Source organism: Euprymna scolopes, chromosome 2 (assembly GCF_053919585.1).
Source record: "Euprymna scolopes isolate OS-2025 chromosome 2, ASM5391958v1, whole genome shotgun sequence".
NCBI classification, from domain to species: Eukaryota; Metazoa; Mollusca; class Cephalopoda; order Sepiida; family Sepiolidae; genus Euprymna; species Euprymna scolopes.
Genome location: NC_136483.1, coordinates 105821568 through 105844198, shown reverse-complemented (window position 1 = coordinate 105844198; position 22631 = coordinate 105821568). Strand labels below are relative to the sequence as shown.

The 22631-nt window shown below is 33.6% G+C and overlaps 2 protein-coding genes across 2 annotated transcripts in view; one reads left to right on the top strand and one right to left on the bottom strand.

Annotated features, from left to right (window-relative positions):
* The window catches only part of LOC145293997 (dynein axonemal heavy chain 10-like), a 345710-nt gene extending 324921 nt beyond the window's left edge, over positions 1-20789 (top strand). Inside the window, exons 69-73 of the mRNA XM_080140914.1 lie at positions 1399-1610; positions 6235-6402; positions 12955-13135; positions 18201-18346; positions 20562-20789. Of these exons, the coding sequence (XP_079997040.1) occupies positions 1399-1610; positions 6235-6402; positions 12955-13135; positions 18201-18346; positions 20562-20708 (854 nt within the window). The 3' untranslated portion in view covers positions 20709-20789. The remainder of the gene's footprint in view (positions 1-1398; positions 1611-6234; positions 6403-12954; positions 13136-18200; positions 18347-20561) is intronic.
* A 698-nt stretch (positions 20790-21487) lies between these two features.
* LOC145294001 (inactive peptidyl-prolyl cis-trans isomerase FKBP6-like) overlaps positions 21488-22631 on the bottom strand; it is a 43199-nt gene continuing 42055 nt past the window's right edge. Inside the window, exons 13-14 of the mRNA XM_080140929.1 lie at positions 22198-22324; positions 21488-21653 (exon numbers count right to left, since the gene is read on the bottom strand). Of these exons, the coding sequence (XP_079997055.1) occupies positions 21579-21653; positions 22198-22324 (202 nt within the window). The 3' untranslated portion in view covers positions 21488-21578. The remainder of the gene's footprint in view (positions 21654-22197; positions 22325-22631) is intronic.

Below are 22631 nucleotides of genomic sequence, written 5' to 3'. Positions count from 1 at the left end.
TCAGAGCAGATGTATCGATTTAAGAGTCAGAACAAATTTATTGATTTAGAAGTCAATCTGATCTATTAAAATTTCAGGAGTTAATTAAAATTGGCTTGTTCTGTATTTGACTCAATGTAAAACGCTAATTGTTCAAAAATACTATTTGAAATATTTAACTTCCATGTTTGACTTTTGGTATGGAGATCTTTTTACATAACTCACTATATATATATATATATATATATATATATATATATATATATATATATATATATATATATATATATATATATATATATATATGTCTGTGAAAATATATTTTCTTATAATATATAGCAATCCTTATTTAAGAAGCTCAATGTAATTACAGAGCAATATAGTGAATAAATAACAAAAGACTATATTCCAAAGTTCATGATGTTGACCATCTTATAATTTATTCCTTTAATTCAGTTGACATTTACAATTCTTGACAGTATCTGTTTCATAGCGCAAAATCAATCCCCTAATTTACTTGTCCCAGGAAATCACTGCTCTAATGCCCAACGTACACAAAACGCACATAACCGGCTGGCCGTTTGTTGTCAGTTATCGGGACTGAGCTCTTCCTTTACAGGTGCATTGATCAGCAAGCATGAGCCTCTCGTAGTTGCAATTTGGGCGTCAGGTTTCTGGATAGGCCTGGAAATTAACTGGATTATTCTTCAAAATCAAAACAACCAATAATTAATTATAACTCTGGAGATCCTTTTCCTATAAACGAAAATAATTATTGCATAAAACAATTCCAGATATAATCCCTGCAAAGAAAAGTTAATTTACTCGGGTTCTTCAATATTCAAGTAACAAACTAATGATTTTTGACGCAAGCTTAAAACAAAGTTAAATTAGATCTCACGTGCTTGGGGATTTTTAATTAACTCTAAGGTTCTATGAATTCACAGAGCATGGATCTATATCTTGAGTTGATCTGGGATGAAGGGCGACAAAAATAGGGTAGATCCACAACCTTAGCCAGGGGAGGTGAATAGGTCGTATTATTTATTATAAAGATATATTCATGTAATGTATGCACCCCCTACTCAGTGTATTTTTAGTTTTGAGAAAATATATGCATATATTACACAGGATTTTACAATAATCCAAAAATTAAAAAATAAATAAATAAATAAAAAACGAACAAACTATAACTAGCTATTTAAACATTTAAAACAATCATAATCAGTAATTATATTGGATTCGGGGAAAAATATCAGAATCATCCCATCACTATTTTATGCTAAAACGAACTTATTACTTTCCATTTCTATGCTGAATTAGTACAGCTGCTTTTTTTGGTTGTTGTTGTTGTTTTTTTTTTTTGTTGTTTTTTTTTTAATATATCTATTACAAGTTGGTTTGTTTTCAATTTGACAGGTGATTCTGGCTCCGGTACAAGCAGAGAAGACTACATTGGAAAAATCGCGACTGATATTATCCACAAATTACCGCCATTGTTTGACATGGATAAAATTAAAAAAAACTATGGCTTGAATGTTACTCCCACAACAGTCGTTTTATTACAAGAATTGGAAAGATTCAATAAACTCATCGATAAAATGAGTAAATCTCTTAAGATGTTGAACCGGGTAAGTGATATAACGTCATATTATTAGCTTGTTCAGAAAATAATGACCAGTTTCAGAAACAAGCAATTAGTCATTGTTTAAATAGTAATGGATACGGTGCTAGTTATATATATATATATATATATATATATATATATATATATGTATGAGTTGCGAAACAGTACTGTATGGGGATAACATTATATATATATATAAGTAGATGATAAGGGTGATAAGTAGTATAATGGATCCATCCAAATCATAAATACAGCACTGGTAAATTAAAAAATATATCCATTTTGAATTTGGAGACCGGGACGAATCTCACAGATAAGAGAGACAATAGGTTAGCCAAATTAATCTGGAGTGGGAAACTAGATCCAATATCTGGAACAAAATTTTTTTTGTTCTTGTGATTAAAGGAGGTGGTGTTTGATCACAAGTCCATGAACTTATGTTTTTACTGAAATGTTCTAACCTGTCAACTGATCAGATGCGATTTTTCCGATGTTATTTTTAAAAAATAAGTGGTTTGTACATAATAAAAACCTGGTACACTTTTTTTAGGAAAACATCCCATTGTAACACCTTTTCTGATGAAGCTGGCTAGGACCCCTGTTTATTTGGAAATCTCGGCTTGTATCGCCTAGTCCTTCTCTGAGGGTTGTTACATTGAATCCTGTATGCTAAAAGCGAATATTGAAGCTGCAGACAGGAAGAAAAACAAACTCGTAAAACTCTAGTCTACAGAATTCACAAACCTATGTACAAATGTTTTTACAAATATCATTCAGTTCTTAGTAAGTTTTTCAAAGTCTCAAATCTCTTCACAGACAGCGACAGACGGGTGAATGAGGAGGTAGAGGTCTCTATACAATCTTCTCTTCTAATTTTTGCACGACAGTCGTATATATAGTGAGGTATGTGGATGGGATGGAAGTTTCCCCAGCCAATAAGATTTCGCCACGAAATCGGAAAGTCCTAGATTTGCATGTGTGCAATTCCCGAATCTGGGATCTAAGTTCTACAGACATATTAATTCTTATGATCCCCTAAGGCCAGATGTCAGTTCTGACATCCGACTTTGAGTTCACTAAGGCCAGACAATGTTATGCTTCAAATTTCCTGTCATCAACTTTGACTGCAAAATATATATGTCTCTGGTTTCAAACAATATCTATTTTTACATGAAATAAAATATATATATTTATATTCTCTATTTTAAATCCTCGGGGTATCTGGCGTCACCCAGGAACGATTAGCTATCTAGCATAATTACTCGGGGCCCCTCCCAGGCTCCTGAGAGGGGTTCTAAAGCTCCCCAATGAGGGACTATGTCACACCATGACCACGTTGTTTCAGTGGGAAACATAAGATAACAAACATAAGTGAAAGGAGAGATAAAGAGATGAAAAGGAAGGGCAGAGAGGCGAATAGAAAGAGTAGAAGGAGGAGTAGAGGATGGAGAAATGGTAACGAGGATTGAAAAAAGATAGAAAGTGCGAATAAGTAATGATGGTGTCGATTGTTGTTTACCTATAAAATTTGATTTTCTTCTTTTTTTTTAATAAAACTACTTGATCAATTTACATAATATTCTCCTCTCTGGTGTTAAGAATAGCTTTGTAAAATTTTGCAAATGTTTGAATTATTTGGGATTATCTTCCTTGATAATGTAATGTCACATTATTAGTTTGTTCGGAAATAAGTTTTGGAAATAAGTATTTATTCATTTATTGAACAGTGATGAGTGTTACATATTAAGGACCATACATTGTTGGCGATTAAGTTAGTTAGTGTGACTTTTGACAAGGGTCACATTTAGTGCACATCAGGTTGAACAGAATCGTTCCCAGAGACGGGTGACTAAAGTTGAGACAGAGGTCATCACATAAACGGTAAACAAAGCAGAATGATAACAAACGATACCACAAGCTGAGAGAAACAAAAGTTCTGAAATTAGTCTCTCCATGGAAGCCGTGTGAACGAGGCATGGCTAACAATGTAGAAACAACCAAGGAAAATATTACATTGACGTCTTTGTCCGTGTGCATCACTTATTTCTGTTAAGTTGAAAAATAAATAATTATGAGAACATTAATCTCTCTTTTCTGAATCAATTATCTTCACATAAAACTTTGAAGAAAACTCTTAGCAAACGTCTCTTTGTGTCCTCCTTGACCAGGTTTCACTTCCATACACAACCACACTGCATAAAAATGCCTGATAAACTTTTCCCCTGTTGACAGTGTTAATGCTATGTTAGTTAATGCCAGCAGAAGTTCCCTGAACTTAATCCATCCACTTCTAATTCTTGTAATCACACAATCTCCTTGTGTTCTCCTTCTTCGTGAATAGAAGCTTATTTCTATAGCAACCACTAGACGAAAACGAAAGAAGACAATCAAAAACCCTATATAAACACCCCCACACGTAAAGACGTTTAGTTTGTTATTGAAAACAAAATGTTACAATGAGTACGTTGCAAGTATGTATCTGATGATTTTCAGGGCAGAGTTCACACCTACACAGGATATCAGGGTCATAGGATCAGTGAGTACGTACTCAAATGTCACCTAAACTTGGTAGTCAGAAACGGAAGTGACGTTACATGGCTTAAAACGGGAGATGGTGACAGAAGTCGGCAATCAATTGGAAGTCTCAGAGTGAACTGCATGGGTAGGGAATGATTTAAGATCGCCGCTAAGAGAAAGTATGGATCTAAATATCTGATGCTTGGAATGCCCTCTCTTCCACTAGCAGCAGAAAAGACAACATTAATATTTAAATAAAAGGTTCTTCAAATTTGATGATTTCTTCATGCTGTAGTGAGACATTAACTTCAAGTGCCCTCAGTTTCCAATTACAAAATTTATATTTTGGGACAAAAACACAGATAAAAACAACATATTTGGTCATTTATAAACAAAGAAAATTAATTATAAGGTAAAATTAAAAGCCAAGAACAATGCGAGATTTTTTTTTTTATAGAGTAAAATTAAATGAAAACAAAAGAAATAAATTTCTTTTTTTTTGTTGTTTGTTTTTTCTTTTTCACACAAATTTTAACTCTAAACAACAGTAATTTTTTTTTTCTGTTGTATTCAATGGTGTTATAAATCTCAATATATTTCAGACCTATTAGTCCTTTTTCAAGAGAAGACAGCGGATATATACTCAATGACAACAGCATATTCTTTTCATTGTTTTGACTCTTGAGTATATATCCGTTAATATCTGTCTTCTCTTGAAAAAGGACTAATAGGGCTGAAATATATTGAGATTTATAACACCATTGAATACAACAGAAAAAAAAATTACTGTTGTTTAGAGTTAAAATTTGTGTGAAAAAGAAAAAACAAACAACAAAAAAAAAGAAATTTATTTCTTTTGTTTTCATTTAATTTTACTCTATATATAAAAAAAAAAAATCTCGCATTGTTCTTGGCTTTTAATTTTACCTTATAATTTTCTTCAACAATGCTTCAAGCAAACTACAATCTACTTATAAAGAAAATTAAATTTTCAATTACAAAATTCATACTTTTGGAGAAAAATGCATTTTTTTTTTTTTTAAATTAAAGTATTAATGCTCTGCTAGATCTTAATCCATCCACTTCTAATTCTTGCAATCACACTAGCAACTGCTCCATCCTCTGTTCCGTTGGGATCACCATGGTAACAAAACTTCTCCACAACATTAATAGCATCGTCATCTAGACATACTTTGTCCACATCTGAGTTCTAATCTATCCCTTTGTTTTTTGTTGTTTTTTTTTTAGTTTTTTTTTTTTTACTTTTTGTAATTGTATTTTTAAACTAGTGGAGCTACTCGGCCTTGCCCGGTCATTGAATATGCTTAAATATATATTGATTCATGCAGATTTTGTATTACATATTACAGAGTATTTTTCGATTGAATATTATGTTGTACCTAATATATAGTAGAGATTTCAAAAGATTTTTTTTCTTAAATATCCCTTAGGTGCTATCAGCTAGAATTGAAATCAAAACATTTAGTGCTCCAGCTGCATTCTCTACCATTTGAGCTATCGACAGATAGATAAGAAAGATTTAAAATTAAACCACTTCAAGCTATGAATGAATTTGCACATGCGCAAAAGTAATAGACATATGTCAACAAGTTGAAATGAACATTTTGCATTTTAACTTGCCAACATATTTCTGTACACATTATTCATCCATACAAACAAAGATTTTATTCGTTATAAACCATCCTTGGTGTATGATTACTAGGGCTGTGACAACAGCATATTCTTTTCATTGTTTTGACTCTTGCGTATATATCCGTTAATATCTTATATGTTTTTATATAGACTGATGTGGTTCTTGGTTGGTTGACTGTGTCTTACTGTGTCAGATACATACTTGAGAGTAAAAAAAATGAAAAGAATATTCTGTTGTCACAGCCCTAATGATTACTATTTCCTGTTAATTTCAGTGTTATGTAACTAGTAGTTTAAGAGTTTATAGGTTAAATATTTTTATACAGAAACACACACCCATACATACATACATCTACTGTTTTATTTATATAGATTAATACGAAAGTCTGGTTTTTAATTAATCTTGTTTTGAAATGAATCCTGTATTATAATTATTATATAATTTTGTCAATTTCTAGGCACTGACAGGCGAGGTGGGTATGAGCAACGAGTTGGATGACGTAGCAAGATCATTGTTCAACGGAATGATTCCAGCCATTTGGCGGCGCCTGGCCCCAGATACTCTCAAGTCTCTCGCTAATTGGATGGTGCACTTTGATAGACGATTCAAGCAGTACAAAGCTTGGGTGAGTATCACATTTAGAATCCTGTTGTTGGGAGTATCACAGAGCCTGTACAAATGGTTTAGCATAAGACAAACATAAAAGGGTAAAGAGCATCAATTTGTGAACTACTGATTGTTCTGGTCACTCACCACGACTGCCTGGTCATAGTTTTCTAGTACTACTCAGTGTCAACCGTGTTGTCTCAGTTAGCGTTGCAACAAGTGGGGAGGGGTCTCTTCTTTTAATTTATTAATGAGTCACCACCAAGGCCTAAAACACACTCAAGGATGAGGTTGAGATGAATAGATTGATAGGTGAATGATGATGAATAGTATGAGAGGATTGAAGATCTCTGTATACCACACACTCAAAACAAGACGACCCAGAAAACAGCGATTCTTCCCACTTTGTCAGAGAAGTGCTCGTGGAATGTAAGGACTAAACGACAAAATAGCAGGAAAGCGCAAGTTCCAAGGTCAGCTCTCTACTTGGATACTGGATCTGCAGATGGTTATAGGAACTATGCAAGACTTAACTTCCAGCGAACGTTTTTATTTTTTTTTTTATTCATAAATTCCCCCCAAACAAGATGCACATTGCTACCGAAATGTAAGGAGTTACTGTGTTGGGCAACAAGATATCTGTTCATATTACATTTTTGTATGTTTATACAGTCAGGAAACAGATAGCAGGGAGGGAGTTCCAAAGGCAAGGTGTTCAAGGAAAGAAGCCATTAGAGTATAAAGCCTTTTGGCATCTGGGGGCCTCTATAGTAAAGGAGTGAGATTCTGCTGATTGATGAGTATGTCGGGGTTATTTATGTCAAGGAGGTAGCAAGTTCATTGGCATGTTGCATAAGAGACCCCCGGTAGGAGATTAAACAATAAATTTGGCCAGAAAACGTGACCAAGGGTTACGTGCAGAATCTTTGTGTGTTCAGGGACGGCAAACAAAAATGTCGGTCACAAATCTAGGAGATCCCGGGAGATTACGTCAAAGCGAGTGATCACATTCTTGTGAAACAATGCCGATTGGAATTTCGGCCGATCAAAATCGTCATTCTAGGTCACATAAAAAGAGACAGAGTAACTCGACACAACAACAAACAGTTGAGGTAGCAACACAGTCTTCTACACACCATCCACCAACCCCGTCACGCGGCCATTAGATTTGTCAGTCTGTCGTTAAAAACTTATATGTACAGAAAATAAACGACATATTTTTATAACCAGCTGCGTGCGTTTTCTATTCCACTGACGAATGTTTAAGTAAAAGAAATGACAAAAATTGTCATTTTTGAAATTAAGTAGGCTCAAATGAAATTGACAACTTGGCCATCCTCCTCATCATCATCGTCATTGAAGTGAAATGTAACAGGCACACATTCCATTGAAGTATTTGTATTACAAGCACAAGGACTCAATATTATGGCGATGGGACAGGGGCTGAAACTTGACAGACAGTGTGGGACCTATTAGGCTAGAGCCTCTGTTTTACAGCCTGTTTAAGAGAGAGAGAGACTAGTGGTTGGCGCACCAGTTGAAATGGTCTAAATAGTGAAAATAACATCGGATTGTGTTTTTTTTGTTTGTTTTTTACTGCTATTATCTAATGTAGATAAAAAATAAAAAAAACAACAGAATTAAACTTTATAATGATTTTTGTGAGGAAAGATAATCATAAGAATGATGAATAAGAATGATTTTGATATAGTGATGTTGTTAGGTGGTACCAATGTTTTTCCGGGTGTTGTTTTATCTGAGGTTGTGGCTGTATCAGTTGGGCTTACTGCTGCAGTAGGTGTTGTTGTTCCTGAGGTATTAAATGGTCTTATATAATAACAGACCAGATATCGATTTCTGTGGCCATGCCAACTGTAGGCATGTGTAATACGGTGAGCCCAATTTTTACTCTTCCTCTGCTTAATTCTAATAATCAAATGCAGGAGAAATAAATAAATAACTTTCTCGCTTCTCATCAGAGCAAAGTTGCTTCCCTTGGTATAATAAAAATAAGTAAACCAGTTTTCCTCCTTTGGCTATAAAAGAATTCTTTAATTTCTTAGTTGAATTAATCTACATTTGGACAAACAGGTTTCAGTCCCGAGCAGTTGTGACACACTGACCTTTCCTCCTTTTTTCTGCCAGTCAGTCTTGCTCTCAGGCTTTTTTTTTTTTCCTTCTTGACATCAACAATGTATATGTTAAATAACTTTTGTTTATGTCATCCAACATCAACTCTGGGGTAAACAGCTGTGACCCACTGCATTCTTGAACAATACTACTCTTCCACTGGCTGTGGTCTTCAACCTACTGACATTATGGATAAGGAATGTTTCTGCTTTGTTTATTTCTTTCAAAAGTAAATTTTGGTTCTTTTCTATTTTCACCTCACACCTATCTACAGACGATGGGATTTCAAATTCTACATCCTGCCCAATAGGAAGGTAACAGTGGGTAAGTGGTTAACGACATAAGAATTCTAACTAGAAAGATATTTGGGAAATGGATGCCAACAATAATCCTCTGCTTCATTTTGAATGAATGAATGAATGAATAATGCTCAACAACAATGATCCTGCCCAATAACATTGCCCTGCAGTTGTGGCTGGTTGGAAGAAGCAAATGTCGTAATTTTTATGGTGATGGTGGTGGTGGCTATAGATGGAGTTAAAACCTCCAACTGTGGAGGAGGAGAAGGAGCTCTTCCAAATCAAATGACAATTTGGTGTTAACAAATAAATTTATTTGCAGGGCTCTACATTGCGAGTGATACAGTCGCATATGTGAATGATTTTTCAAAGTGGCGACTAGAAATAATGAAACGCTTATTTCTTGGTGATTGTATTTCTTTTAGACAATCTTTCTGTTGTGGAGACGCCCACTAATTAGCATACGTGGGTGAAAAGATATAGATAAAGGTATCAAGTCAGCAAGACCGGGGAGCTGTGTTCGAACGCTGGATAGGCAAGACGCATGTGCCGGTTGCTCCATGAAAGACTTTAACACGCCCTCTGCCGGACAATCTTCCAACTGCAGTACAACTGCACCTTTGTAAATATGTATTATATTTTCGTCTTAATATATTTGTTTTACCTTTACTTTCTGCGTTCGTGTTGTTATTGATACAGACACAACACTTTCAAAGCTCACTACTGAGTGAAAAATATCTTTTCAACTTTTTTGTTTTAATAAAATGAGCAAAGTCAAATTATTTAAACAATAAAAGGTTTAACGAAACAATATACTTTTTTTTTAACAAGGAACATCTGAGGAAATTTGAATGTTTGTACGTTCACGTATCAACATAAAATTCGGTGTATATTTAGAATTACACTTTAAAAAAAAAAAATACAAAAAAATTTTCATGATGTACATACTCGTCAAAGAACGAAGATGTCATATTCTAAAAATCATGTGGGTTTGGCTAGGAATTTTTCTATTTGGTTAGTAAATGAAAATATTCAGTTGTCAAAGGTCAACTAAAGATAAATTTGTCCGTAGAGCCCTGATTTGGCAAAGTCAAAATGCTCTTTGATTTATTGGTGGAGGATTTGCAGCAAAGTCAACTAAATTGACTTTTTGTGAATAAAACCACAGCCAAAACTCGCATCTCCTTGATTCTCATATTCACGTAGTCATCATTTGTCAGTTAGATTATCCACCAGTGAGTTCATTTGAATTCCATCACCTGTTAATCTTATAGAATTAAAACATGTGGACTTGGGACTTTCAGGAAGTTAAGTAGGTATAAATTCCAAAGGACCTCAAATAGGCCGCTTCCTTTGCATACAGCCCTCTTTTTGAGGTAATTACTTTTCTGGATGGAAATCTACATTCTACGTAACCTTTTAAGGCAAAATATTGCTTAATAATCATTGGTCATATGCATTATTACTAAACAGGCATCACGGTGCCTGTTTACATATTAACATAATGAAAAGTGTTTATTTCCTAGAGAGAAATTGATTTGAAAAGTTGTGTTTGCAGAGATTTTAGTAGTGGTTTATATTTACAATGGAATTATATTTACAATGGAATCATTCAGTAAGAGATTGAGTATTTAACTTAAGTTAGACCTAAGAAATCATTGCACCACTTCTTTGGGGGTTAACACTTGATTTCTATATGAAATGCATTGATATCCGATATCTCAGCAAAAACTCATCTAGCTATAACCATTATCAATATTTCTCTCTCTCCCTCCTTAAAACCAAATGAAACTTCCATAAGCAAAGCTTCTTTCCTAGAATTGCCCATTTGTATAACCCAATACTGATGGACTGCTTCTCATTGTCGTTTTAAGTCCAGTGTAAACAAATTCTTATTGAGTTGCCTTTTAAATAATCAAATTCTACCCAATCACCATCATGATTACCAATCATTATGGTGTTATCTCTTCGTTAATGTGACATTCATTTAACCCTTATCCTCAAGTGGCCTTTGGGCCTTGATAAGTAGTAACGTTTTAGCAAAAAACTTCATATATCAAGTAAGTAAAGCAGTAAGAAAAATTACATTTTCTTCTTTGCAATTAATCACTTAACTATGTTATAGTTTATTTTTTTCTTGTGGTCTTTTTTTGCTAGATTCCAGGATAAAAAATTCATCTAGTCTGGTAGAATAGCCGGCTTGTTACTTTAGGTAGCATCACTTGCAGAAGGTGCACCATTCTTTGCATCAGCCAATCTATAGCCGTGCGGGGGGGGGGGGTCTTACATTGTATTCACAAGTGTTTGTGAACAATATGAGTTCGGGAACTCTGATGTGTGATCCATTATTGCAATTGGATGTACATAGTAAACTTAGCATCAATATGATTTATTGGGGGGAACCCTGAGAGACCAAGTTGACTAAGAAGAAGTGACTCAGTCCAGGATGGAAATACAGAGACTTCGGTGGCAACAAACCTCCTCAAGGTCCCAGTCCTCTTCGCACTCATCCAATGGTGACTGATGTACGTCTGTTCCGTCTGCCTGCTTCCCACCTGACTACAACTTGGATGTCTTCAAGTCCAATGTTAACAAATTCCTAATGAACCGTCCCCTTAAGTAAACACATCAAATCTCCACACTAACATAATGTACTTGCAATAACCCTTATCCCTGAGTGGCTTCCGGGCCTTGATAAGTGGTGATCACTGTGTAAAAAAAAAAAAAAAAATGTGCAATTATTGTGAGTCGATGGGATTTCATGACATGAATTGTTTGCAATCTGGTATGGAGCCGAGTACACAATCTGGTTATGAGAGCAATAACTCTACTGTCACATAGTGAAAGACTACCCTGGCTTAGTTCACAACAAAGAAATGACGAATGTATAATTGTGATATTATGAACTGCCCCTCTCGATTCACCAAGGCATACAAAGGCGATCGAAAATAGGATGGGTAGTCAGTTGGAGTGGCCAGGAGGGTGAATTATTTTCCGCGTAGACAAAGACAAGACAGAATTTTCCAATCTTGAGTCAATATATTTAGGAGTTAGAGTTGGTTTACGACAGTTTGTGGCTCACAGCAGATTGGTTGAGCAGATGAGGAGATGAACTAATAATCTGACCACCAATGATGCCTCAAAAGACTGACAACATTTCATTCCTATGCTGACGGTATCACACATACACTCAAACTGATTGATACACAATGTATCGAAGATTGTGTTTTCTCTTGTAAGTCTACTGCTGTTATTGTTAACCAGTGCACGTTATTTTCGGTGATCACAAGCATGAAATGGTCATAATCCAAACAAGAAAATGGAGAAGAAAACTATGACACACAAGCGTTGGGAGTTGAAAGCTGTTAACAGAGACAGCATGATTCTACAAAATAAGCTTAGTGACTACAATTAACAAATTTATTTGATCAAGTCAAAATGGACCTTCAATTATTGACAGATTTTTCCACTCATTTTCAAAACGTTTATTAAAGTTTACAACAAAAGTTCAATTAAAGAGGAATAATCCAGTTGGCAATTAAGTAAATTATTATCCACCTTGATAGCGGCCCTGTCGGAGGGGCATTAGAATACACCGACTGCCCCCTGCAGAGGGTAAAAGTCCCTCAATGGGGGTCCTGGATATGACCTTAAACTATATCCAGTGGTGGGGCCCCAGCTTGCGGGCTTTGGGGAGTGTGGAGCCACCCTTTAATTACCATTGCTCCCAGGTCCACTCTGACCCAGAGTGGTAGTACCTGTTAGGGTTCCAACTATGGGTTGAATAGAAACCGACTTGAAAACAACAAATATATTCTATTAAAAAATTTTTATTCAAAATCTTTGGATTCGGCATTAAATAACCCAAAAAGGGTTGATATGCCGTAAAACAAAAACAACCAACCAACCACCTTGATAGCAGCTTAACAGCTTATTCTGAAGTACTTACTAAAAGATTTTTGGGGCGGGGGGGGGATACTATCCTTCCACATGCAATGCATGATATTCCCAAATGGTCATACAACCATCTTGTACTGACCAGGCATAATGTTGCTTAACATGGGTGATTTAAGTAGAACAGGTATGTCAACAAGTTTATATTGTACATATATTCCATGTTTATATTTTCTTTGTGTTCATAGGTTAATGAAGGCGAACCGACTGTCATGTGGTTGTCTGGTCTACAAATCCCAGAATCGTTCCTTACAGCCCTGGTCCAAGCTACGTGTCGTAAAAATGGGTGGCCCCTTGACAAATCAACATTATTCACAACTGTTACGCATTATCAATCAGCTGACGACGTTGTCGAAAAACCACTTGCAGGTAAGTATTTTTACCCCCAGTTTTATTAAAGGGAAATAATTAAATTTGGATTATTGTCGAAATAATCCAAATTTATTTATTTATTTATTTGGTTGTTATTTTTATGACGTTGTGGTTGATGCAACGGATTGCAACGCCCAACATTTTCTAAGTTCATTTTTTTTTTTTTTTAACTTGGGAACCTTCTAGTCAAACTTGGTAAATCTTTTACTAAGTTTTTGTCTATAATTCACTCTCTCACAATGTATGTTGGTTGAATCCCTTCCTCACTCTGATTTTTTTTTTTTTTTTTTGTTCTTTGTTGACTTTTTCTTTCCATCGTTCCCTTCTTTCTATTTTGTCTTTATATTTTTACTTTCTAAACCCGAACCCACCCGGTTCACCACTATTTTCCTTTCACGAACATAAAAATTTACCAATTGAAATAATTTATCTATTCGTTTGATCAAAGAAAAAATAAATAAATAAAATGGGTTTTACTGCATATTAATTTTCTCAAGATATTTCCTGTTTTTGTCATAGAAATTGTTAGCAAATTTGGTGACCTCAATCACGTACCATACTTTCTTGTTTGTCTTATTTCATTTTTGCCCAAGTTTTTGATAAAAAATATTGTGGTAAATTTTTACATTAAGTCCACATCCACAATTTTCTTTAAAATGATGACTTGGATAGGTTTTCGACTATGCTGAATAGGAAAATCTCATTTAAATTTTGCAGAGACAAGTAATTATGGAAATATAAAGACTGGTATTATGTACTGTAATTCGCTGGTGGGCATGTTTTTACGTGCATAAAAACATGGCTACTAGTGAATTAAAGTGCATAATACAGATCTTTATATCGCGATAACTACTTGTCTCTGCAAAATTTAAATGAGATTTTCCTATTCAGCATAGTCGAAAACTTATAAACGTCGTCATTTTAAAGAAAATTGTGGATATGGACCTAATGTAAAAATAATATCAATATTGCTTTTGAATATAATAAATAAAAATATTTGTAAACTGCTTTGTTTTTTGTTTTTTTCAAATAAATATGATTATCTAAATTTCTGTTTTTGGTTTCCAGATTGATTTAAAAAATTGTAAATATACATCTTTATTAAAACAAAAAATAATTTATAAATATTATTATTTATTATATCTAAATATCTATATTTCAAAAAATTGTCCAATATGGAACGTAATTGGTGGGTGTCGTCACATTAACTTACACTATCTACTTTTTATAATGTTCATTGCTGTTCAAAACAGGAAAGGGGTCGGAAAAGTTAATATGCCGCAAAACCAAAATCGTTTATTTTATTAGGTCAGTTACTGTTTTAACAAATTGTTGGGTTGACAACCGAATGTATCAGTTAAACTCGACTAAGTACGTTTTCTGTTTTCAGTTGAAATTAATAAAGAGACGGGGGGGGGGTTGATATAGTAAAGTGTAAATAAAAGGAAGTATCACCAAGAGCAGTAATACTATTTAACCTGTGGTTGAAGGGAAAGGGGGAGTGTAAGCGTGTGTGTATGTGTGAGAGAGAGAAGGTTATGAAAAATTAATTTTTGACTTTGTATTTTTTGAAAATCTAACTGGCTTTGCAAACTCATTTTTTCCTAATACAAATAATCTAACCCAGGCTCTAAGTCACATTTTGTCTAATATATACATTACAGAAGATCTGAACAGTGTCGGTCAGTTTCATACAGGGTGTCCCAGACACCGATCTCCTTGGAGTGGCTATACCCGATCACCAGATCTATCTCCCTTAACTTTTTTTTCTTTTTTTACAAAGGAGTCACCACTTATCAAGGCCCGGCGGCCACTCGAGAATAAGGGTTAATGAGTGTACAGTGGTCAAAAAGAACATGTAGTAATGGTTAGTAGTGGAAATTTGGTAAATTGGATTACTTAAGGGGACGGTTCATTAAGAATTTGTTAACGTTGGACTTGAAGACTACCAAATTGTAGCCAGCTGGAAAACAGGAAAACGGAAGAGTTCCAAAGATGTGCAGTTCTAAGACATAAGCTTTGTTCATGGAATCTACGTTTAGGTTTAGACACAGATGGGGGAAATTATTGATAGTGGTTTCAATGAGACGAGCGTTTCTTATGAAAGTCAGGCCAGAGGGGACCATAGATTTGAGCTCAGACAAGTATTTGCCATGAAAATAACGATGAAGCAGAGACAAGCTCTTTGAGAACATCTCAAATCTGTTGTGTACTAGAATCGTTCGTCTATGGCCGTTATCACCATGACCACCCAAAAGGAAGTAGAATATTCCAAATAGAAAAGTCGAATATTCCAAATAGAAAAAAAAAGTAGAGAACACCAAAAAATTGGTGTCGCTTTTAAGGCAAAGCTAATAAAGATGAATTGTTTTTATACTATTATATTTAATGTAACAAAGTTTTAACATTATAAGAGCGCCCTAGAAAGGTCTCTTCTGATTTAATTATAAACTGCCCTGGAAATGTCCCTTCTGGTTGATTGATTGTAAAATGCCCTGGAAATAAACCTTCTGGTTGACTGATTGTAAAATGCACTAGAAAGGCCCCTTGTGGTTGATTAGTTGTAAAATGCCCTGGAAAGTTCCTTTCTGGTTGATTAGTTTTAAAATTCCCTTCTGGTTGATTGAGTGTAAAATGCCCTGGAAATGTCCCTTCTGGTGGATTGATTGTAAAATGACCTGGAAAGATCCCTTCTGGTTTATTAGTTATGAATTGCCCTGGAAAGATCCCTTCTGGTTGATTGGTTGTAAAATGCTCTGGAAAGGTCGCTTCTGGTTTATTAGTTGTAAAATGCTCTGGAAATGTCTCTTCTGGTTGATTAGTTGTAAAATTCCCTGGAAATGTCCCTTTATTATTTAATTATATAATGTTCTGAAAATGTTTCTTCTTATTTAATTATGAAATGCCCTGGTAAGGTCCATTCTTTTTTAATTACCAATTTCCTGGGAAATGTCCTTTCTTATTTAATTACAAACTGCCCTTTAAATGTCTCTTCTGATCAATTACAAAATGCCCCGGAAATGTCCATTCTGATTAATTATAAAATGTCCAACCTGATTATGAAATTCCCTGGGGAAACTCCACCCTGATTAATTATAAATGCCCTGAAAATATCCCTCCTGATTAATTACAAAAATGCCCTGGAAAAGTTACTTCTGAATAATTATCAAAATGCCCTGGAAAAGTCACTTCTGGTTAATTACAAAAATACTCTGGAGAAGTCACTTCCGATGAATTGTAAGAAAAAACTTATTTGTTTTTCAACTACTTTATTTATGTAACAAACGGAGAAAGAGCAACAGATGCAACATTACAGCAGTTTAAAAGAGGGATCACGAAACATTATTCCCAATAATTCATTTGTTGATTTTGCCAGGAACAAGAATAATTTCGGATTTCTGGGCAGCTTATGATGGATTTGAAAACTTGGAGAATGGCATTTATTAGTATGTCACAGTTGTCCATGTATGGTGAATGCAGATCAAAATAATAAGTTATTTATCACCAGCCAGTGTCAATATGAACAAGTTAGTTATTGCCAGCCACTGTTTGGTCAGTGCAGATTACAATACTTATATGTTAATTATCGCCCGTCAGTGTTTGGTCGGTACAAGCTACAATATTAATAAGTTATCGCCAACCAATTCAATTTTATTTGATTTCAAAAAGAAGGCTACCATACTGTCACACGCTCATAATGCTGCGAGATCAGGATAAGATCAGAACAGTTCAACAAATTGATGCAATTGTTTCAGCAGAGATATCAGGAACTGAAGATCCGGAGCTTTGTGATTTAGTTAATGGTACATGGTCCAACCTCATTGTAATTGTTTGGTTATGTGATAAGTTTCTTAGTGATGTGTGTTTTAAAAATTTTCAAATACCATGGAATTTCCGTGGGTTCTGCTAGTTTGTATTAATATGAATACCTAGATGATGTGCAACTTCTGGGGCACCCTGTACATATTAATATTTATAAATAAATATTAATTATTTTTAAACGTACGGACACATGTTTCAAACTTACATTCTCATCAGTGTACGAAATGATAATTACACAAAGTCATTTTTAACTCTGTAGGCTGGTATTCAACGTCCAAGCTCCTGGTAATTAGCACAAGTAGTAAAGGAATTTAGTTCCACTAATACTGATTAGGTAGGTATAAGCAGTAAACAGTCAGATAGTATTCAACAACTGGCATTGAAATATTGCATAGTGATAAGATTGACCATTGACCACTTATTCTTAATTCCTTGAAGAGGGCTCAACTTTTTCTTAAATATATATATACTAGTTTCCCGGGATTGAATAAGGATTAATGAATGTTTCACTCTCCCATATTTTATTGTCATCGAAATCTGTGAAAACGACCATTTTTCAATCAAATCGATTACTTGCTTGCTCTAGTGGGGGGGGGGACCAACCGCGGTGCACTGGGAGAAAGCTTCACATGCCTTCTCGCAGTGACTTAAGTTTACATTGCACTGTAGAGAATCTGCTGTTGATTTTATAAAATTATCTGTAAATAATACGTTCATTTAAAGTTAAAAATGCAAAAGTCAAGTATCAGGATCCAATTGTTCCCTACACAGAAACATTCATTTTGAATGCGCCCCTGTCATATCAAAGAACCTACTGTTGATTTTATATGCCTGGCCTTTTTGCTTGTGTGATAATAAAACTTCTCAAATGCACTTATGATATTAGACTGTATAAGGCATTCAGTTTAGTCAAAATCGTCTGTTCTTTCTTTTGTTTTTTTATTTATCGATACTTATCAAAGACATTCCAATACAAAACCTATCTAAGAACTCTGCCAGGCAAATAAAGTACATTTGTGTGAAATTTAAAAAAATAATTGATCCAGCTCTTTGGAGTCCATAGGGAACGAGCTAAGACACAGACAAAATTCCTTTTATATAATAGTATATAATATATATATATGCAGGAATAGAACAATTGACAAAGCAAGCAGTTGTTAATGCGTGTGGTCATCTTAGCATCGGAGAATATCATTAGAAAGTTGAACCAAAAATGAATTCTAATCTTCTTTATTTTCAGGATGTTATATACATGGCCTCTACTTAGAAGGAGCTGGATGGGACAAGAAGAATAACTGCTTGATTCGACAAAAGCCCAAACAACTTGTGCAAGAATTGCCAGTGTTGAAGATAAACCCAATTGAGAGTAGACGACTCAAATTGCAGGTAAACATTTAAAGATTGTTGGATGTGTGTAAATCATTCAAACATTGTGAGCAATGACAGGGATCGTCTACGCCGGTCAAAACACTGACTTGGATGATGTTCTCTTTGTAATAGAACAGAGAAGACTTGCTATTCTAAACATCTAGGACAGCGAACTGAGCTATGTTGAGGTATTCAAATAATTTGTTTTCTAATATATGGGCATCTGGAGTAGCAGCTGTTTATATAAACGAATCATTTTGGGTCCATCATAATTCATTATTTGGCAGTCAACTTCTGTTTGTGTTCATGGGAAAGTCCTCTTGCTGTGTATGCGTAGTCCTGTAAAAATATATTTTCATTATTTATGTTTTCTGCTGATATGGAAAAACAAGCATCTTTTCCCATAATTAAATCAAAGTAACTCCTCCTCCTCCTCACCACCACTACCATAATGGTCAGTGAAAAATCTCAGCTACAATGTCCTCTCTCAGCTGTCAAGCATTCAACCTTATTTTTTCCTTTTGAAATTAGTTGTTCTCCTCATATGCAAATGAATGCTACCTATAAAGAAAAATTGAACTACAAGCCCAAATTCCTTGTTAGACGGAAAATAGAGTGCCGAATGTGTTAAACAATCCACACGCCCCAAGAGGCTTGCAAACCCTTTTTCTTCTGTTACAATAGGTAACAGTTAATTCTTCCTTATATTTTAAACCACAGAAGTGTTTCTAATAAGGGACAGAGTTAGTAAATTGAGATGATTTGTATGTAATATTTACACAGACACACATACATATATCTACTGTTTTATTTATATAAAATAGATCGGTCTTTAAACTGCACAAGTATCAATATTTCTAACTGCCTTTGTGAGCATCTAGTGAATAAATACCTCTCTCTCTCCATCTAATTTACTTAGCGTGTTTGTACACACCGTTTACATGTACGCAAATTAGATAACAAAAATAGGTTGCCTTACTTTTATATCATTCCTAAGACTAATATGTCTTATTAATTTTTGAACATGCAAGAAGAATGTGTTAGCGCATCTAACACAGTTTATGAATCTCTTGTAATTCCTTAAGGAAATTCACAGAATTCATCTTCAACAACACTGCAATTACTACTAACAAATATCAGTTCCAATGTTCTCTCTCAGCTCTCAAAAATTTCATTGAAACCTATCTTCTTCAATTCGTACTTATTCAAGAGTTGTTGTTCTTCATATGCAGAATCAATTATAAACACAAGTTCTTTTTTTGAATGCAAATAAATTACTCAACATGTTATACAGTAGATAACATTCAATTCGCCTTTATATTTTAAATGACAAAAGAGTTACATTTTTTAGTAGGGAAAGAGTTAGTAAAATGAGATAACTTGTAAGTAATCAAAAGCAAAGAAAACTATTATTTTATCACATTGCTTGCTTCAATCTGGTTTTTATTTTTTTTTTATTAACGGTTTCTTCCTTTTTATCTTGAACAATATATTCATTACACTTAAAAAGTGGGTGAAAGTACAGAATATTAAAACACAAAAATAAAGGAAAATGTATACGTATGTACCCATAACAAAATGAAAATATCATATTCCAAAAACTACATAAATTGATCAAGTAGTTTTATTTTTATAAAGAAATTCATTTTTAAGCAATTAATGTAAATTTGTAGCCATTATAAGGTAAATCTTGCAAGTTTGAATTAATGAGTTATCTCTCTTTGCTTTTGATTATTTTTTTTAGATTGTTTTCATAATAACGGACAAGACAGCTGCTCTTCTATTACTCATAAAATTTGATTTTCTTATTTAAAAATAAAATTACTTGATCAATTTACATAATTTTTGGAATATATTTTTGTTTCATCACAGGTATGTACATCATAGATTTTTCTTGATTTTTGTTTTTTAAAGATTATAGGGGGGATTCTAAACAAAAAACAAAAAGTGTAATTTGTTTCATTTCCTTTCTGAAAATAATTATTCCAGCAAGAAACATTATTACAATGGCGACAATTCATAATTCGGCTTAAAAGTAAAGATATCAGTTACCTTCCTTACATTTTTAGTGTTTTTTTTTTTCATCTCTGTTACATATTATTTTTTGGAAATTAAAAAATTTAAACTAAGATGACATGAATGAATCACATTAAGATGACATGAATGAATTACACGAGATATCAAGTAGAGACAGATAATTAAAAATTAAATAAAATATGTTTTCTCTTTTCAGAATACTTTACGGACTCCTGTCTATGTGACATCTCAGCGTCGTAATGCCATGGGAGTTGGTCTTGTATTTGAAGCAGATTTGTCTACAACTGAACATATTAGTCATTGGGTGCTTCAAGGGGTTTGCCTTACCCTAAACACAGACTAAAATGCTTAAAGACACTTTTATAAAAGGGAAAAAAAGAATTCAGCTTAATAAAAGAGAAAATGTTAAAAAAAAAAATTTAAACATTTTTTTTTTCATATTCTTTGGATTCTAAATACTTCCAATTCTTTTAGTTATCCCAAGCTTTCTCAACTTCCATCTTGGCTTTTTAGATTACTTTCTGTCCATTTTGCCATCAGATACATATTCTTATTCATTTTGTTTTTTTTCTCCACTGATTTTATCATTTCCACATTTTTTTTTTTTTCATACACTTCTCAGTTTCCTCATTTAACCACCATATCATCCTACGTCTTGGAGACTCACAAGTCTGGTCTGTTACCCCCCAACAGTATTTCTTTTAACTTCTTTCACATTCCACAAATACATTGAAAAGTGGGCTCCTTCTACCATGCTAACAAATTACTTAGACCTAAGAATATTCTATACCTCAATAGGTATCTATATTATGATTTAAGTGGCATCGGTCAAACAAGCATTCAGATTGTTATAGTTACAGAAGGTCCATATTATATGTCAATCTGAAAGTGGACTTAATCTGTGTCAAATCAATGCAAATCCCAGGATTCCGTTTTCCACTGTTAATTGAGTAATTGTCAAAATCATTAGAGTGAAAATAATCGGTACTATCCCACCCAGGTTGATCAGGACCCTCTGTGAGCAATCATTGCTATTAATGATAATGAAAGTGTCTATCTAGTTATGTCATGTTTGTGTACAGTTGATATTTGAACAAAAATTATTTAAATTAAAACAAAAAATTTTAAAAATATAAAAAAATTTTATGTACAGGAAATGAATGAAAGTTCAAAATTGTCTTTTCTTTGATGGGTTTGTGAAGAAAAAAAAAAGTTATTTTAGAATAACTTCATCTTTCCGTAATGGTTTGGAGGACAGTTTTCGTATCTTGATGTACATATTTTCGCCCTAAATGTGAAAAAAAAAAAAAAAAAAAGAATTAATTACAATTTGAAGAAACGCATTATATTAAAGAACAAAATGTATCTATTTATAAATTTATTTAATCTGCAAGAACGTGGATGCTTATAAATCATAAATGGATATAAAAAGCAAATGCATTTTAAGTAAAAACACTTATGTAATTACATGTCATGTCAAAATTAGTAAAAATTTTGGTACTAGTGCACTTATTGATCCGTGCTGAAATAATAACATTATTTAGAAAGCCATTCTTAACATGGGGAAGGGAGGGTGTTTTTTTACCTATTCTGTACTTTAACTTTACAATTTAATAAAAACAGATATAAAACCTTAGCTAAACTTGAAAATACTATTTAAAAAATAGCACGGATCAATAAGTGCACAAACACCCAAATTTCAAAAATTACCAAAAATGATTAATAAGTAAAATAATTACAAGAAAAATAACAAAAAAAAACAGTGGTTCCAGCTGAAAACTTAACAATGGTTTGTGTATGCAAAAACTATTCTGTACTGAACTGTTACTCACCGATCCAGTTTGGATAGCCTGAAGTTTAAATTCATCAACTTTCTCCAAGAGAAAGGCAATTTCAGCCACGGACAAATTGTATGCTGGCATAGGACATTCATTCTGACATGCTTCAGATATAAAATCTCTGAAAGAAAAAGCGAAATTTACAAGTAAAAAAATCTATCCACCTCGCCAAGTTAAAAAAAAAAAAAGAAAAATATAAACAGATTTTTAGTTTTTAGTTTTCTTAACAGATTCTCAATGAATTTTCTCAAAACAATATCATACATTTATAATGATTAGAATTGTGACTCGCTATTACTTTGCAAATTTTTCTATTTGAAACAAAAAAATTAAACAATAAGCATTTCATGTGTAACTTTGTTGTAAATATGAGGCAAAATCTTTCGCATTTACTCATATATGTGTGGAGAAGTTTGATGAAAATTTAT